The sequence below is a fragment of the Phalaenopsis equestris genome, unplaced genomic scaffold, assembly GCF_001263595.1.
Source record: "Phalaenopsis equestris unplaced genomic scaffold, ASM126359v1 Scaffold000002, whole genome shotgun sequence".
Taxonomy (NCBI): Eukaryota; Viridiplantae; Streptophyta; class Magnoliopsida; order Asparagales; family Orchidaceae; genus Phalaenopsis; species Phalaenopsis equestris.
Window position 1 is genome coordinate 29,463,194 of NW_018164444.1, and position 12,178 is coordinate 29,475,371.

A 12,178-nucleotide genomic window follows, 5' to 3' on the forward strand; every position below is an offset into this window, starting at 1 on the left:
TTAGTTTTCGATTTTACGATGAAGAGTTGTAAAATAAAAAATATTAGGAATCATTGTCATAGAGTTGGAAAAGACACCTAAAATACACAAATAAAATTATTTTTATGAGTAAAATTTAAGATTTTAGGATTTGAAATGTTCATGAAAAAGCAAATTATATGTGAGATAAAGTAACAAAAACTATTAAGCAAGTGACAAAGAAGTACTTGAAGAATCAAAAGGAAAAATTTCTATAAATAAGAATAATTGATGGAATAATAATATGCAAGAAAATATAAAATATAAGAAGTCGTGTTCTAAAAATTGGTTTAAATGTAAAAGCTTAGAGAATTGGAAAAAATATAAGATGGTCAGTAGGGAGTTTAAGAGAACAATTTGTAACACTAAAAATTATATTTTTAGCGATCTTTATGATAGATGAGATACTAAGGAGGATGAAAATGTATAAACTAGTCAAACAAGGAGAAATAAAAGTAAAGATTTAACCAAAGTAACGTGTAATAAAGATGAAAATTAAAAAAAAAATTTTCTTAAAAGAAGATATTCAACATAGGTGGGTAAGCTTTTTTGATAAAATTTTCAATGAATTTTCAGAAAATGCGATCGATCACACTGATCTTAATTATGTTAATAATAATAAAGTATTTTATTTGTATCATTGCATAAGTGAAAAATAAGAGGAGGATTTAGAGAAAACTTGAAAAAATAGGACCTAAGGATATCTCAATTGAAGTGTGAAATATTTAGAATATTTGAGAGTTTCTTGGCTTACTAAACAATTTAATATTATTTTAAAACCTAAAAAATGTATTAGTGGAGGAAGAGTATTTTGATCCTCGTTTTCAAGGATAAAGGGGATGCACAAGGGTGTGCAAATTATAGATGAACTAAGATGATGTGTCATACATTAAAATTATGGGAGATGGCAATTGAACATAGGTTAAGACATGATGCAAGGATTTCTCATAATCAGTTTGGATTTATGTTGGGCAGGTCTACCATGGAAGTTATACATTTATTGAGAGGATTAATGTAGAAGTATAGAGAGAATAAGAAAGATCTATACATGATTTTTATTGATTTAGAAAAATCTTACAATAAGGTTCCAATAGAAGCCCCTTAGAGAGTTCTAAGGAATAAAGGTGTTAATATGACTTATATTCAAGCAGTTAAGGATATGTATACTAGAGTTGTTACTTGTGTTCGAACAGAAGGAGGATGAAACAAGTATTTTCCTATTTCAGTTGGATTACATCAAAGATTGGCTTTAAGCCCATATCTTTTTTGCTTTAGTTATGGATGCTCTTACTGGACATTTACAGGAGGATGTACCTTGGTGCACGCTTTCGCTAATGATATCCTTCTTGTGCATAAGACTAGAGAAAGAGTTCAGAAAAAAAATATGAATTATGGAGATCTACATTAGAGTTTAAAGGCCTTCGTTCAAGTAGAAATAAAACTGAATAGATGGACTATAATTTTCGTAATAGTAGCTCTAGTGGCAGAGTTGTAATTATAGGTGATCAAATCATTAAAAAGTGAACGTTTTAGATATTTCAGGTATGTTGTTCAAAGTGATGGTGATATAAATGGGTACGTTTATAGTAGAATTCAAGTCGGTTGGTTGAAGTGGAGGAATGCATCTGGCCTATTGTGTGATAGAAGAGTACTATTTAAACTGAAAGGAAAATTTTATAAAATGGTGGTGAGACCCGCAATGATCTCTGGTGTAGAATGTTGGCCTTTAAAAGAGAAGCATAAAATAAAGTTAAGAGTTGCTCACATTAGAATGCTTAGGTGGATGAGTGGTTTAATGCTTAGAGATAAAATGTGTAATGAATATATCTGCGATAGAGTTGGTGTAGCTCCAGCGGCAGATAATATTAGAGAGATTCGTCTTAGATGGTTTGGTCACATTAAGCGTCGACCATCTGATGATCCAACTAGGAAAGTGGATGTTTTAGATTTGACTGTAATTAAGAAAAGAAGAGGTAGACTTAAAACAAATTGGGCATATTGTATAAAAATGATTTTAATCTATTAGAATTAAATGAAAATATGACACTCAATAGGACGACAATGGAGAAGAGGGATTCATGCAGCCAATCCTACTTAGTAGGATAAAGGCTTGTTGTTGTTGTTGTTATTGTTGGGCTATCCACTTTGACTCTTTTAATTTAAATTAATCTACATTTTACTTTTCCCATAATTTTGAAATCTCCACAAAGATAAAGCCCTTCAATTACAATACTTTAGAACCCTTCTAAATGATTTCCATTTTTTTCTTCCTTTCTATTTCTTTGAAATTTAAATGAAACCTCATGGGCTAGCATTTGCATCTCCCTTCCCCTATCGTGTTTGGCCACCTTTTAAAGATCAAATATTAGACAGTTTGAAAACTTTTTAGAGTCCATAAAGAACATGTTATGTAATTTGAAAGTTGAACATTTCAACACAAAAAATCCTTATTTTTGTGTACGCTTACTGTCCTTAGTGTTTAGGGTCCTCATATGAGTTATTTGAAGGTTGATTGGTATTTCAATCAGTTTGAACATCCTAGTATCAAATCCAATTTTTATTATTGGTTCTTTTAACATATTTGTTGAAAACCATATAATGTTATCCTTTTGCTACCACAGGTTTATTAGTTATTAAACTCCATCCAAGATTTGGTATAATCTCATTATAATAAATGTTTTGCCATAATCAGTGTCTTCATTCTACAAACCATTTGTTTCACTATTTTGTGGTAACTGGTTTTTTTTTAAATAATAGGTAGTCAATTTTGACTATTACTTGTTCAAATTTGTGTGAATATACCATCCCTTATTGTTATCATCAACTGTTTATAATTTTTGTGTATTTCTTTAGTTCCTAAACAATTTCAGCTTCATGAACAACTTGAAGTATTGTCAGCCAGAAACAATGAATGTGAGACAATTTATTCATCCACCTAAAATTAACCAAAACTAAGGCACAAACCCACCAACCATTGCAATGTAAGCGACACATCCTAAGCTATAGACACCAGCTCAAAGAGCAAAACCATGGGGTTCCTCATCCTATGATACCCAGGGTATTATTATCGCAAAAATGAGAATTATGTTTGCCCTAATACAGACGAGCAGACTTTGCTTATGTTGATTGATTTGGAAAACAACGGCAACACTATAGACTCCGCATATACCCTCAAGATGATGATCAGTACTGGCTGTATCATTAGGACGCATCCTCATCTACACAAATACCAACATTATGGACCCCATGACCCCATCAAATTATCCATTTATTCAATTACGCCACCATGTAAACCTATTGGTTTGACTAAGTTACCCAACTCAAATAAGACTATAGATTTTGCAGCATCATTTAAGCAAAACTTACATGGCCTTCATGTTGCCATTTGTTTAAAGCTAGCTAGGAGTAATAATACATTAAGGTTTGTAATCAATCCACACAAAAAAGTTGTATAATTCCCTGAAGGGATGTAATTATGATAAACATGCATCCAAGGAGATTCCCTCCAAGAAGTCTTAAGAAGTTAATAGCAATGAAGATTGGACCAACAAATTGTGAGGAAATCAAGTGTAAGTCTGTGAATTAAACCTATCAAAGAATGTTGGAACTCCTATATTCAATATAGCTAACTTGATGACTTTGGTACACTACATTTACCTCTTCTCCTTATTCATCTTCACCACATTAACCTCCTCTAGCAACCTCTGATACCCCAAGGCCTCTACCTACTTCATCATTCTCTAGAGCATCATGTTCATATCAATAATTCCTATGCTAGTACTCCAAATCCTGCATACTACATTATATTTTGGACCATATGAAGGACACCAACACTGCTTGATCAACTAGAAAGATCTTCCTCCCTAGAAAAACCTTTGGGTATAATACTTAAAAGAGCTTCAGTAGATTTGAAAAGATATATTCAGAATTTCCACGAGGGACATTCGCCACTGTCAAATCTTGGAAACCAAGGAGAGATGATAAGAATTTTATGGTGTCGGCATTGCCAACCGTTGAAACATTTACCACTACCTTCACTAGATCCTTACAAACTTTATTTTTCTTTTTTATTTTCTTTTATGAGAGAATTGTAGTGAATATATTTTGTACTTTTGTCTCTAATGTGTCATTAGTCTTCTGACGCTCATATAATTTCTTTTAACAAAATATTTAAAATCCGTGTTCATTTTTATGTGCTTAGGCATCATGCCATCAAGTTCAGAGATTCACCTTGCAAATCTAGCCCAATCTATTGAAAAATGCATATAATTCTGATCCTAAGGAAATGTCACAGAAAATGAAGTGGCTCAAATCTCCCGCAACAAATTTGGTAACCCAATTTTACGAGGATTGCTTTAGCTTTCATTAAATTAAATGTTGCTTATCGTGATAACAAATGACAAAATCTTAAGCTACAAAACGGAAAAAAAAAAAACTTACCTTTGTCAAATTCTTCTTGTCAACTCCATAACCTTTCACATAAAGATATCCTAATCCATTGTAAGCCGAATAGTGCTGCTGCTTTGATGCAAGCGTAAGCCACTCCAGAGCCTTGGAATAGTTCCTCTCCACGCCAGCACCTCTAGCATAGATCTCCCCAAGTAGCTCCATCGCCCTTGGCTCTCCCTTTTCCACGGCCTTTGAAAACCAGTACAGTGCCTTGTTGTGGTCTCTCCTTACCCCTCTTAGGCCATAGTAGTAAAACAGTCCAATCCGATACATTGCAGCTGAATTCCCCTTCTGCGCCTGGTACTCGGTAATCTGGAAATCCTCATCGTCCTCTCCTCGAGACTTCCTCAAAGCATCCTTGTTCTCCTCCGTCCCACTGTGGATCCGAACAGGTTCAATAACTGGCGGATCCTTCGAAATAAGAAAGCTCGCCACCGCAGCTTCCGCCAGCTCAGCGTAGAGCTTGACGGCTTTATCAAACATCTGCGCAGACCGAAAAGAAGTAAACCCTTAAAAGACGGAAAAAACGGTTCTCCGACATTCGGTTAAGAATTAGCACTAAACTTACGTCCTGACGGTAATAAGTATAGGCGAGTACCATCTTAGACTGCATATTGCCGCCCTCAGCAGCGAAGCTGTGGTAGAGGAAAGACTTAGGGTGGCTATGGCGGCGGACAATACCGGTGCTGTAGAGAAAGGCCAAAGTAGATTGGGCATGAGGGAAGCCAACGGAGGCTGAGGCCTCGATCTGAGAGGCAGCGGCTTCCATAGCAGAGGGCTCACCTGAGGACGCAGCGTGGATCATGTCACGTACGCCTGAGAAGTAGAGGGAATAATGAGCGTCATCGGAGGAATTAGAGGGGAAAGCGGAAGATGGCTCAAATATGGGGCGCCAGGATCCGGGGTCATGATCATCCTCGGAGATGGATTCAGGGTCACCGAATTCCTCCCAGTCGGCGGAGTCGTCAGAGGCAGCGTCGGCTGATTCGCCGGCTGTGGAGAAGGCCGATGAATCCTGAAAATCTTCGTTGGTGACGACAAGTAGGAAAGGGCGAACGGATTGAGAGACGGGAAGGAGGTATAGGAGGAGGAAGACGGCGGCGTGGAGAGATTGCCGGCGAAGCATCCCGAACGATACCGATAGTTTTGTAATGAACGAATGAATTATCGAGTGGAGAGAGCCTCTCAGTTCTACGAAAAAATATTAAGTCACCACATATTATGTATTATTCATATGTTATTATGTCCTAGTAATATTCTTGATATTATAATAACACAATAACACATCAATAACACATCAATAACACACAATAACACATGAATAACACGAGAAAAAATATTTCCTAGAAATTTTTTCTGTGTTACTGCGCCGTTTTTTTCTCTGTCGGTCGCGGGAAGTCGTGACTTGCCCGTGTTATTCAAGTGTTATTGTGTGTTATTCATGTGTTATTGTATCCTGAGAATATTCTTGGAGTTATAATAACAGAATAACACATCAATAACACATAAATAACATGCCCTGAGAATATTCTTTGAGTTATAATAACAGAATAACACATTCATAACACATGAATAACACGCAATAACACATGAATAACACACAATAACACATGAATAACACGGGGGGAATATTCCCCGTGTTACTGCGTCATTTTTTTCTCCTGTCGCACGTGGCGTGATTTTATTGGCTACGCACACAGCTTGTTCTCATGATGGCTACCCCCTACCGAGGATCGACACCTGCAATAAGAAATTTAGTCATGAGTTTCCTAGACGTTGTTTTCGGCTACCACCAAATCAGATACACCTAGTCGATGCTGAGAAAACCACTTTTATTATGAATGAAGGATGTATTGTTAAACTGTAATGACCTTTGGGCTAAAAAACACTGGGGTTACTTACCAACGTCTTATGATATAATATTTTTTGAGAAAAAAAGAAAAAAATATTGAAGTCTATGTAGATAATGTTCTAGTCAAAAGTATGACAGTCGAACAACATATAAATGACTTAAAATAAACCTTTCAATCTCTCAAAGAAAAAGAAATTAAATCCATTAAAATATAAATTATAGCTGAAAAGTTCCTAGGATACATTATGATGCTTGAAGGTAAAAAAGCTAATCTGAAGAGAGTAAAAGAACTCATGGATATGACTTCTCCTTAGAATACCAAGGAGGTGCATAGGCCAACCGATCGAATGCAACATTTAGTACATTTATCTCCAAATCTGCAACAAATGTGATCTTTTCTTTAAAGTACTAAGGAAAGCCAAGAAATTTAAATGGTCAACCGAATGTGAGCAACCTTCCAAAAATCAAAAGCAGTCACTAGTCTTGCTTACGTTGCTGCAAGGCCCGAAGCTGAAGAAAGAACTTATCCTATATTTGGGTGTTGTCCTGGAAGCCATCAGTTCAGTCTTGGTTTGAAAAGAGCTGGGAAAACAATAGCCCATCTATTACACCGGTTGGGTTTTCAAGATAGTCGAGGTCAGGTATCCTATTATGAAAAAAAATATATTTGTTTTAATTATCTCTGCTCATAGGCTCCGTCCGTATTTTCAAACACACTTGATTATCTTAACTATTGACCATCCACTCAAATCTGTACCAAATCGATTGGAAAACTCTATACAACTTTTAAAGTGGGTCGTGGAGCTTAATGAGTACGATATCAGCTACATTCCCCAGATGACAATTAAGGCTCAAGCACTAGCTGGCTTCCTAGCTGACTTCTTCGAACATGGTGAACGAAACGAAGGGGCTGAAGTTGAAAATCATACTTAAACTCTAGACATTGATGGAGCCTCAAGCCAAGCAAATGCAAAATTCAAGATGGCTCTACACAGTTCGATTGGAGAACAACTTTATCATTCAGCCCCCTTGAGTTTGAGGTAGCAAATAATCTAGTCGAATATGAAGTGTTAATAACCGGACTACACTTAGCCCTAGAAATGGGCGTCCAATATTTGTTAGTTAAGTCAAACTCTCAGTTGGTGGTGAATCAAATCAATGGAGAATTTGAAACACAAGAAAGCATGATGATCAAATACTTGAACAAAGCAAGGATATAGATAGGGAAGTTTGCAAACTTTCGGATCGACCACACTAGACGGGAGGAAAACCAGGTGTTTGATCTTCTGTCAAAAAACATATGCTTTGGAGAAAAAACAACACAAAGGCTCTTTCGACCGAACATCAAAGAGTTAGAAACAATGGAGGTGGAAGCTGCAAGAGCAAAGAGGGATGGATCCCTACATCCACTACTTAAAAACTAGAAAGATCCTCGAAGAAATAGCGGACCGTAGGAGATTCAAATTCAAAGCCCCACAATACATCATTATTGGAGGTAAGCTTTTCTGAAGGTCAACCACTTCATTGCTCTTAGGGTATCTGAAAGAAGATGCGATGAAAGAAATTCTCTGAGAAGTGCAGTCTAGTGAATGTGCCAACTATTCTGAGGCAAGCCTACTTCTATCCAACCCTCATGAAGGACATCAAATAATTCTCTAGGAGATACGAACAATACCAGAAGCATGCACCATTGAAGTACCAAACAACTCAAAAGTTGCAACAGATAGTAAGTTGCTAGCCTTTTCATACATGGGAACTTGATATCCTTGGTGAATTTCCTCCTTTAAAAGGGCAACAAAAATTTCTCTTGATCATCGTGGATTATTTTTTTTCTAAATAGAAATAAGTGAAAGCTCTCACCCAAATTATCGGAAAAGCCATCCAAAATTAAATTTGGACAGACATTATCTGTCGATATGGCTTACTTATAATATTTATCACCAATAACGAGAGCCAATTCAATGATCAAGGTGTAAGAGATATATGTCAAAGCAATGAATCAACCTGAAATTTGTGTCTGTGTATCACCCTCGAACGAACAGGTAAGTTGATGCTACAAACAAACTTATCCTAAATTTTCTAAGGAAGAAGATAGAAGGTGCAAGACGCAATTGAACGTACTTGCTTCTGTCTGTCATATGGGTCGTTCGGACCACACCATCATCAACAACTGAACAAATGCCTTACATGCCTTTTTATGGGATGGAAACGATGTTATCTGTTGAATATATACACCATAGCCAGAGAGTCATCACGGTTACATCCTTTGCTGAAGAAAATCTCACCGAGTGGCACGAAGCAAACAGTGATGAAACAGAGCTTGCCCTTGATCTACTAGAGGAAGTTCTAATTGACGCAATGTTCCGACAAAAGGAGATAAAGAGAAGAGTTGTTCGTACCACAACAATAATGTCAAAGAAAAGACATTCTCACATGACAATATCATTTAAAGAAAGCTGATCTAGTCGCACGGGGACAATCAATCAGCAAGTTTGATCAGACTTAGACCAGTTCATTCATCATTGATCAATAAATTGTTTCAAAAGCTTACAAGCTAAAATCATACACTATGAAAAAGATTCACCGAATGTCGAGTGGAAATCTTAAAAAGAAAAAAATCGTTGAAAGAAACTACATTGTACTCATGTTTGAGGAAATAACTTTACGACTCTCATACTTATGAATTTACTTCATATGAACTTTTGTTTTATTGTCGTCTCCTTATAAAAAAGCTAAAATAATTGCCGATGAACCAAAAATTCAATGGACCTTACATCGAAATGATACTCAAGGAGCTATAGTACCCAAAAAAGATGACTAAAAGAAGCATTCTGAAGCTTGCTCGCAATAAAATGCAAAAATTACCACATGAAGCTTTCCAAAGCTTTGTCACAAAGCCTCAGGCCTCGAAAATTTCCTAAGTCTTGAGCCAATTTTCAAATGTGGTTACATGCTTAGCAGCGACAAAGCTCCGCAAAGGGGTCCGAGAAAATCATCTTGAAAAATTACAATTGACTACCCTCTGTAAGTGGTAGATCGACCGAGCAAAAATTTGGGCCTAGTCAAACGAAAGACTTAGGGTCTGTTTGGAGCAGCTGCAGCTTATCTAGCTTATGCTGATAAACAACTTATCCTGAAAATCTATTCATGACTAGCTGATCCGGATAAGCTGACTGGTTGTTTGGTTTGTGCGTTTGGAAAACAACTGATTCTGGATAAATGACCAATATGCCCCTGATTTGCAGCTTTTTTTTACAGAGATCACAAAATTTGGCAAGCTTGTGCTGTAAAAAAATCAAGATTGACATCTATATATTAGTCAAGGAAAATAAATTCCAGGCTAAAAACGAAAATAAGCCATAATTCTTTCTGAAGATTAATAATCAACAAGCGAAAGCAACCAAGTCGAGCAGTTAAGCAGCCTACTTGAGCCGAGCAAACAAGCAAGAAAATCGAGCGTTCAAACAAGAAAGTCGAGCAGTCAAGCAGAGTCGCGATCCCATCCTCGCCTCCCTAACCGAACCTCTCACGAGATGGAGAGAAAGAAGACCCCGGCGAGGTCTGCCAGCGACGGACCAGGGCATGACTTCGGTCGTGAGAGCTAGAGGGAGAGGACAAGTTCGTCGTTAGGATCACACGAGAGAGAGGAGCTCTTCCGGACATCGCCCTCATCGCCAGCTGTGGAAGTGGAATCTGCTGTTGAGCGCATAGTCTTCCGATTGTGCTCGATCACTCTCTTCCTCCATCTGCCACACGAAGCAGAAGGGCAGGAGAGGTATTTCCCGATCAAACACACCTCTTGGAAGCGGGATGCAGGGACGATCCAGCTTCCCGCTTCATTTAATAAAACCAAAACTCTGTTTTGAAAATGCCTGCGAGATGCTCAAACAAAACGACATGTCAAAGTTTTAAAAACGCCACCGCAGCAAAAACACCCCCCTAAACGCACCCTTAGGTTGAAGAATGCCCAAATGGTCATCTCCTAAGAGTTGACACCCATACCAGCTCGGTGCATAATGCCCAAATGGTCATCTCCTGAACGACCATCAATGACACCACGATGTCAGACTCACCCATAGGAACAAAATTAACCTTCAGTTCCCAAGCGATAAAAGAAACGATTCAAGCCAAACAAAATCTGCAAATTAATCAAGGTATGGTGAATAAAATCATGGCTCGATCTAACAGAAGATTACATGTAAAAATGAATTAAAAGTTGTATTTCATTCATTTGATAGTTCATTACAAAACTATCATGCACATCATTTTGATTACATGTAAAAAAAAAAGAGGAAAAAGAAAGAGTTTAGGGGTCGTCGGGCCTAGGGCTGTCAAAACAGCTGGTCACTCTCGAACAACTCGTGTTCGGCTCGTTAAGAAGCTCGTGTTCAGCTCGTTCGCTAAGTTAACATGTCAAACACGAACAAAGATTTGTTCGTTCGTGTTCGGCTCATTTTGGCTTGAAATACTACTCATCAATAATATATATATATATTGATGAGTAGTATTTTTAAAAAAATTAATTGACTACAAGACTACAAAGATTTATAATAAATTAAAAGTATTAATTTAGAAAATAGAATAAAAATTATTAAATTAGATTCAAATGATGTTTTAATATAAACAATAATTTTTAAATCTTGCCCCGATTGTTAACATCTTATGGCTACGTGATTAGGGTTGTCAAAACGACACTTTGTTCGTGAATGACTCGTTAAGCAAACGAGCCGAACACGAACACAATTTTTGAGCTCAAAATATAAACGAGTCGAACACAAACTTAGCCTGGGCTTGCTCGTGTTCGGCTCGTTTACACCACTAATCGGGCCGAGTGTTGGACGATCCTTTGTCCGCTACGTTATTGCCTTCAGACTCATCTTGATGTTTAGATGCATAAAGAGCGTCAAAAACTTCTTAAACTCCTCAAATCATGTTGAGAAATAGCTAGGAAAAACATAAAAATCCAACAATACACCTGAATCACAGATGTTGAAGCCTCATCTCTCTTGAAGAACTTTTGTGAGCTTTCTAGCTTCAAAAAACTTTCTACATTTTGTTTGGCAAATCTTGATTTTGGTTTTTTGTAGGATTTTAGGAACCACATCTCTTGCTTTTGATCATAGTGAACTAAGTTTAGTCGTTTAGTAGACTAGAGATTCACTTGTTGAAAGATTTCTTAGTCATTTCCTTTTGGGATCGATATGTAGTACTCCTTAACCGCATTATTACTTGTATGTGTACTTGTGTGATTGACTGACTTACTTAACAGTAAATTTTCGGCTATCAGCCCTCCACTTGGTATGCTCTTACCACCAGATCTTATAGATGAACCCTGTTTGAAAGCTGATGTGGACCTGATAGGCTAATATTGTTATGTTGTCTCTCCACCTTCATGGGTGTGTATGACCATTTTGTAATGTAGAATATAGCTACAACTATACCACACTGCCATTAGACGGTTTAAATCCACCTAAATATGGAGCTATGGTGTTCCTCCGACTTTATTAGCACACACTTCAACATAAAATGCTCAAACTCGATGGTGTACTCCTCTACTTTGAGATCATGCTAATGTAAATGGTGAAGTTTTGAGAACACGTCCTATCTATAATACTTTGATAGGTACTTGTGTTGCATCTCCATTTTCATCTTTGCCCACGTTGTGATTTACTTTTTTCCTCATTGACATTGACATTTCAAATGTATTTCACTATAGAGATGTACACTTCTTTAACTTAATGACAACTAGTTTTACCATTACGTTAAGTGAAATGCCCTTATATTCAAAGGCACGTGCCACTATCTAGAGCCAGTTAATGAACCCGTCAATATATATATATATATATATAGAAGTTGAAA

General features: G+C 37.0%; 1 protein-coding gene across 3 annotated transcripts in view; it reads right to left on the bottom strand.

The window, feature by feature from the left end:
* Positions 1-5,650, bottom strand: part of LOC110028123 (ERAD-associated E3 ubiquitin-protein ligase component HRD3) — a 31,952-nt gene extending 26,302 nt beyond the window's left edge. For all 3 annotated transcript variants that reach the window (XM_020729863.1, XM_020729872.1, XM_020729856.1), the window contains exons 1-2: positions 5,036-5,650; positions 4,459-4,950 (exon numbers count right to left, since the gene is read on the bottom strand). In XM_020729863.1, coding sequence (XP_020585522.1) covers positions 4,459-4,950; positions 5,036-5,593 — 1,050 coding nt within the window. In that variant the 5' untranslated portion in view covers positions 5,594-5,650. The remainder of the gene's footprint in view (positions 1-4,458; positions 4,951-5,035) is intronic.
* Positions 5,651-12,178: the final 6,528 nt, after the last annotated feature.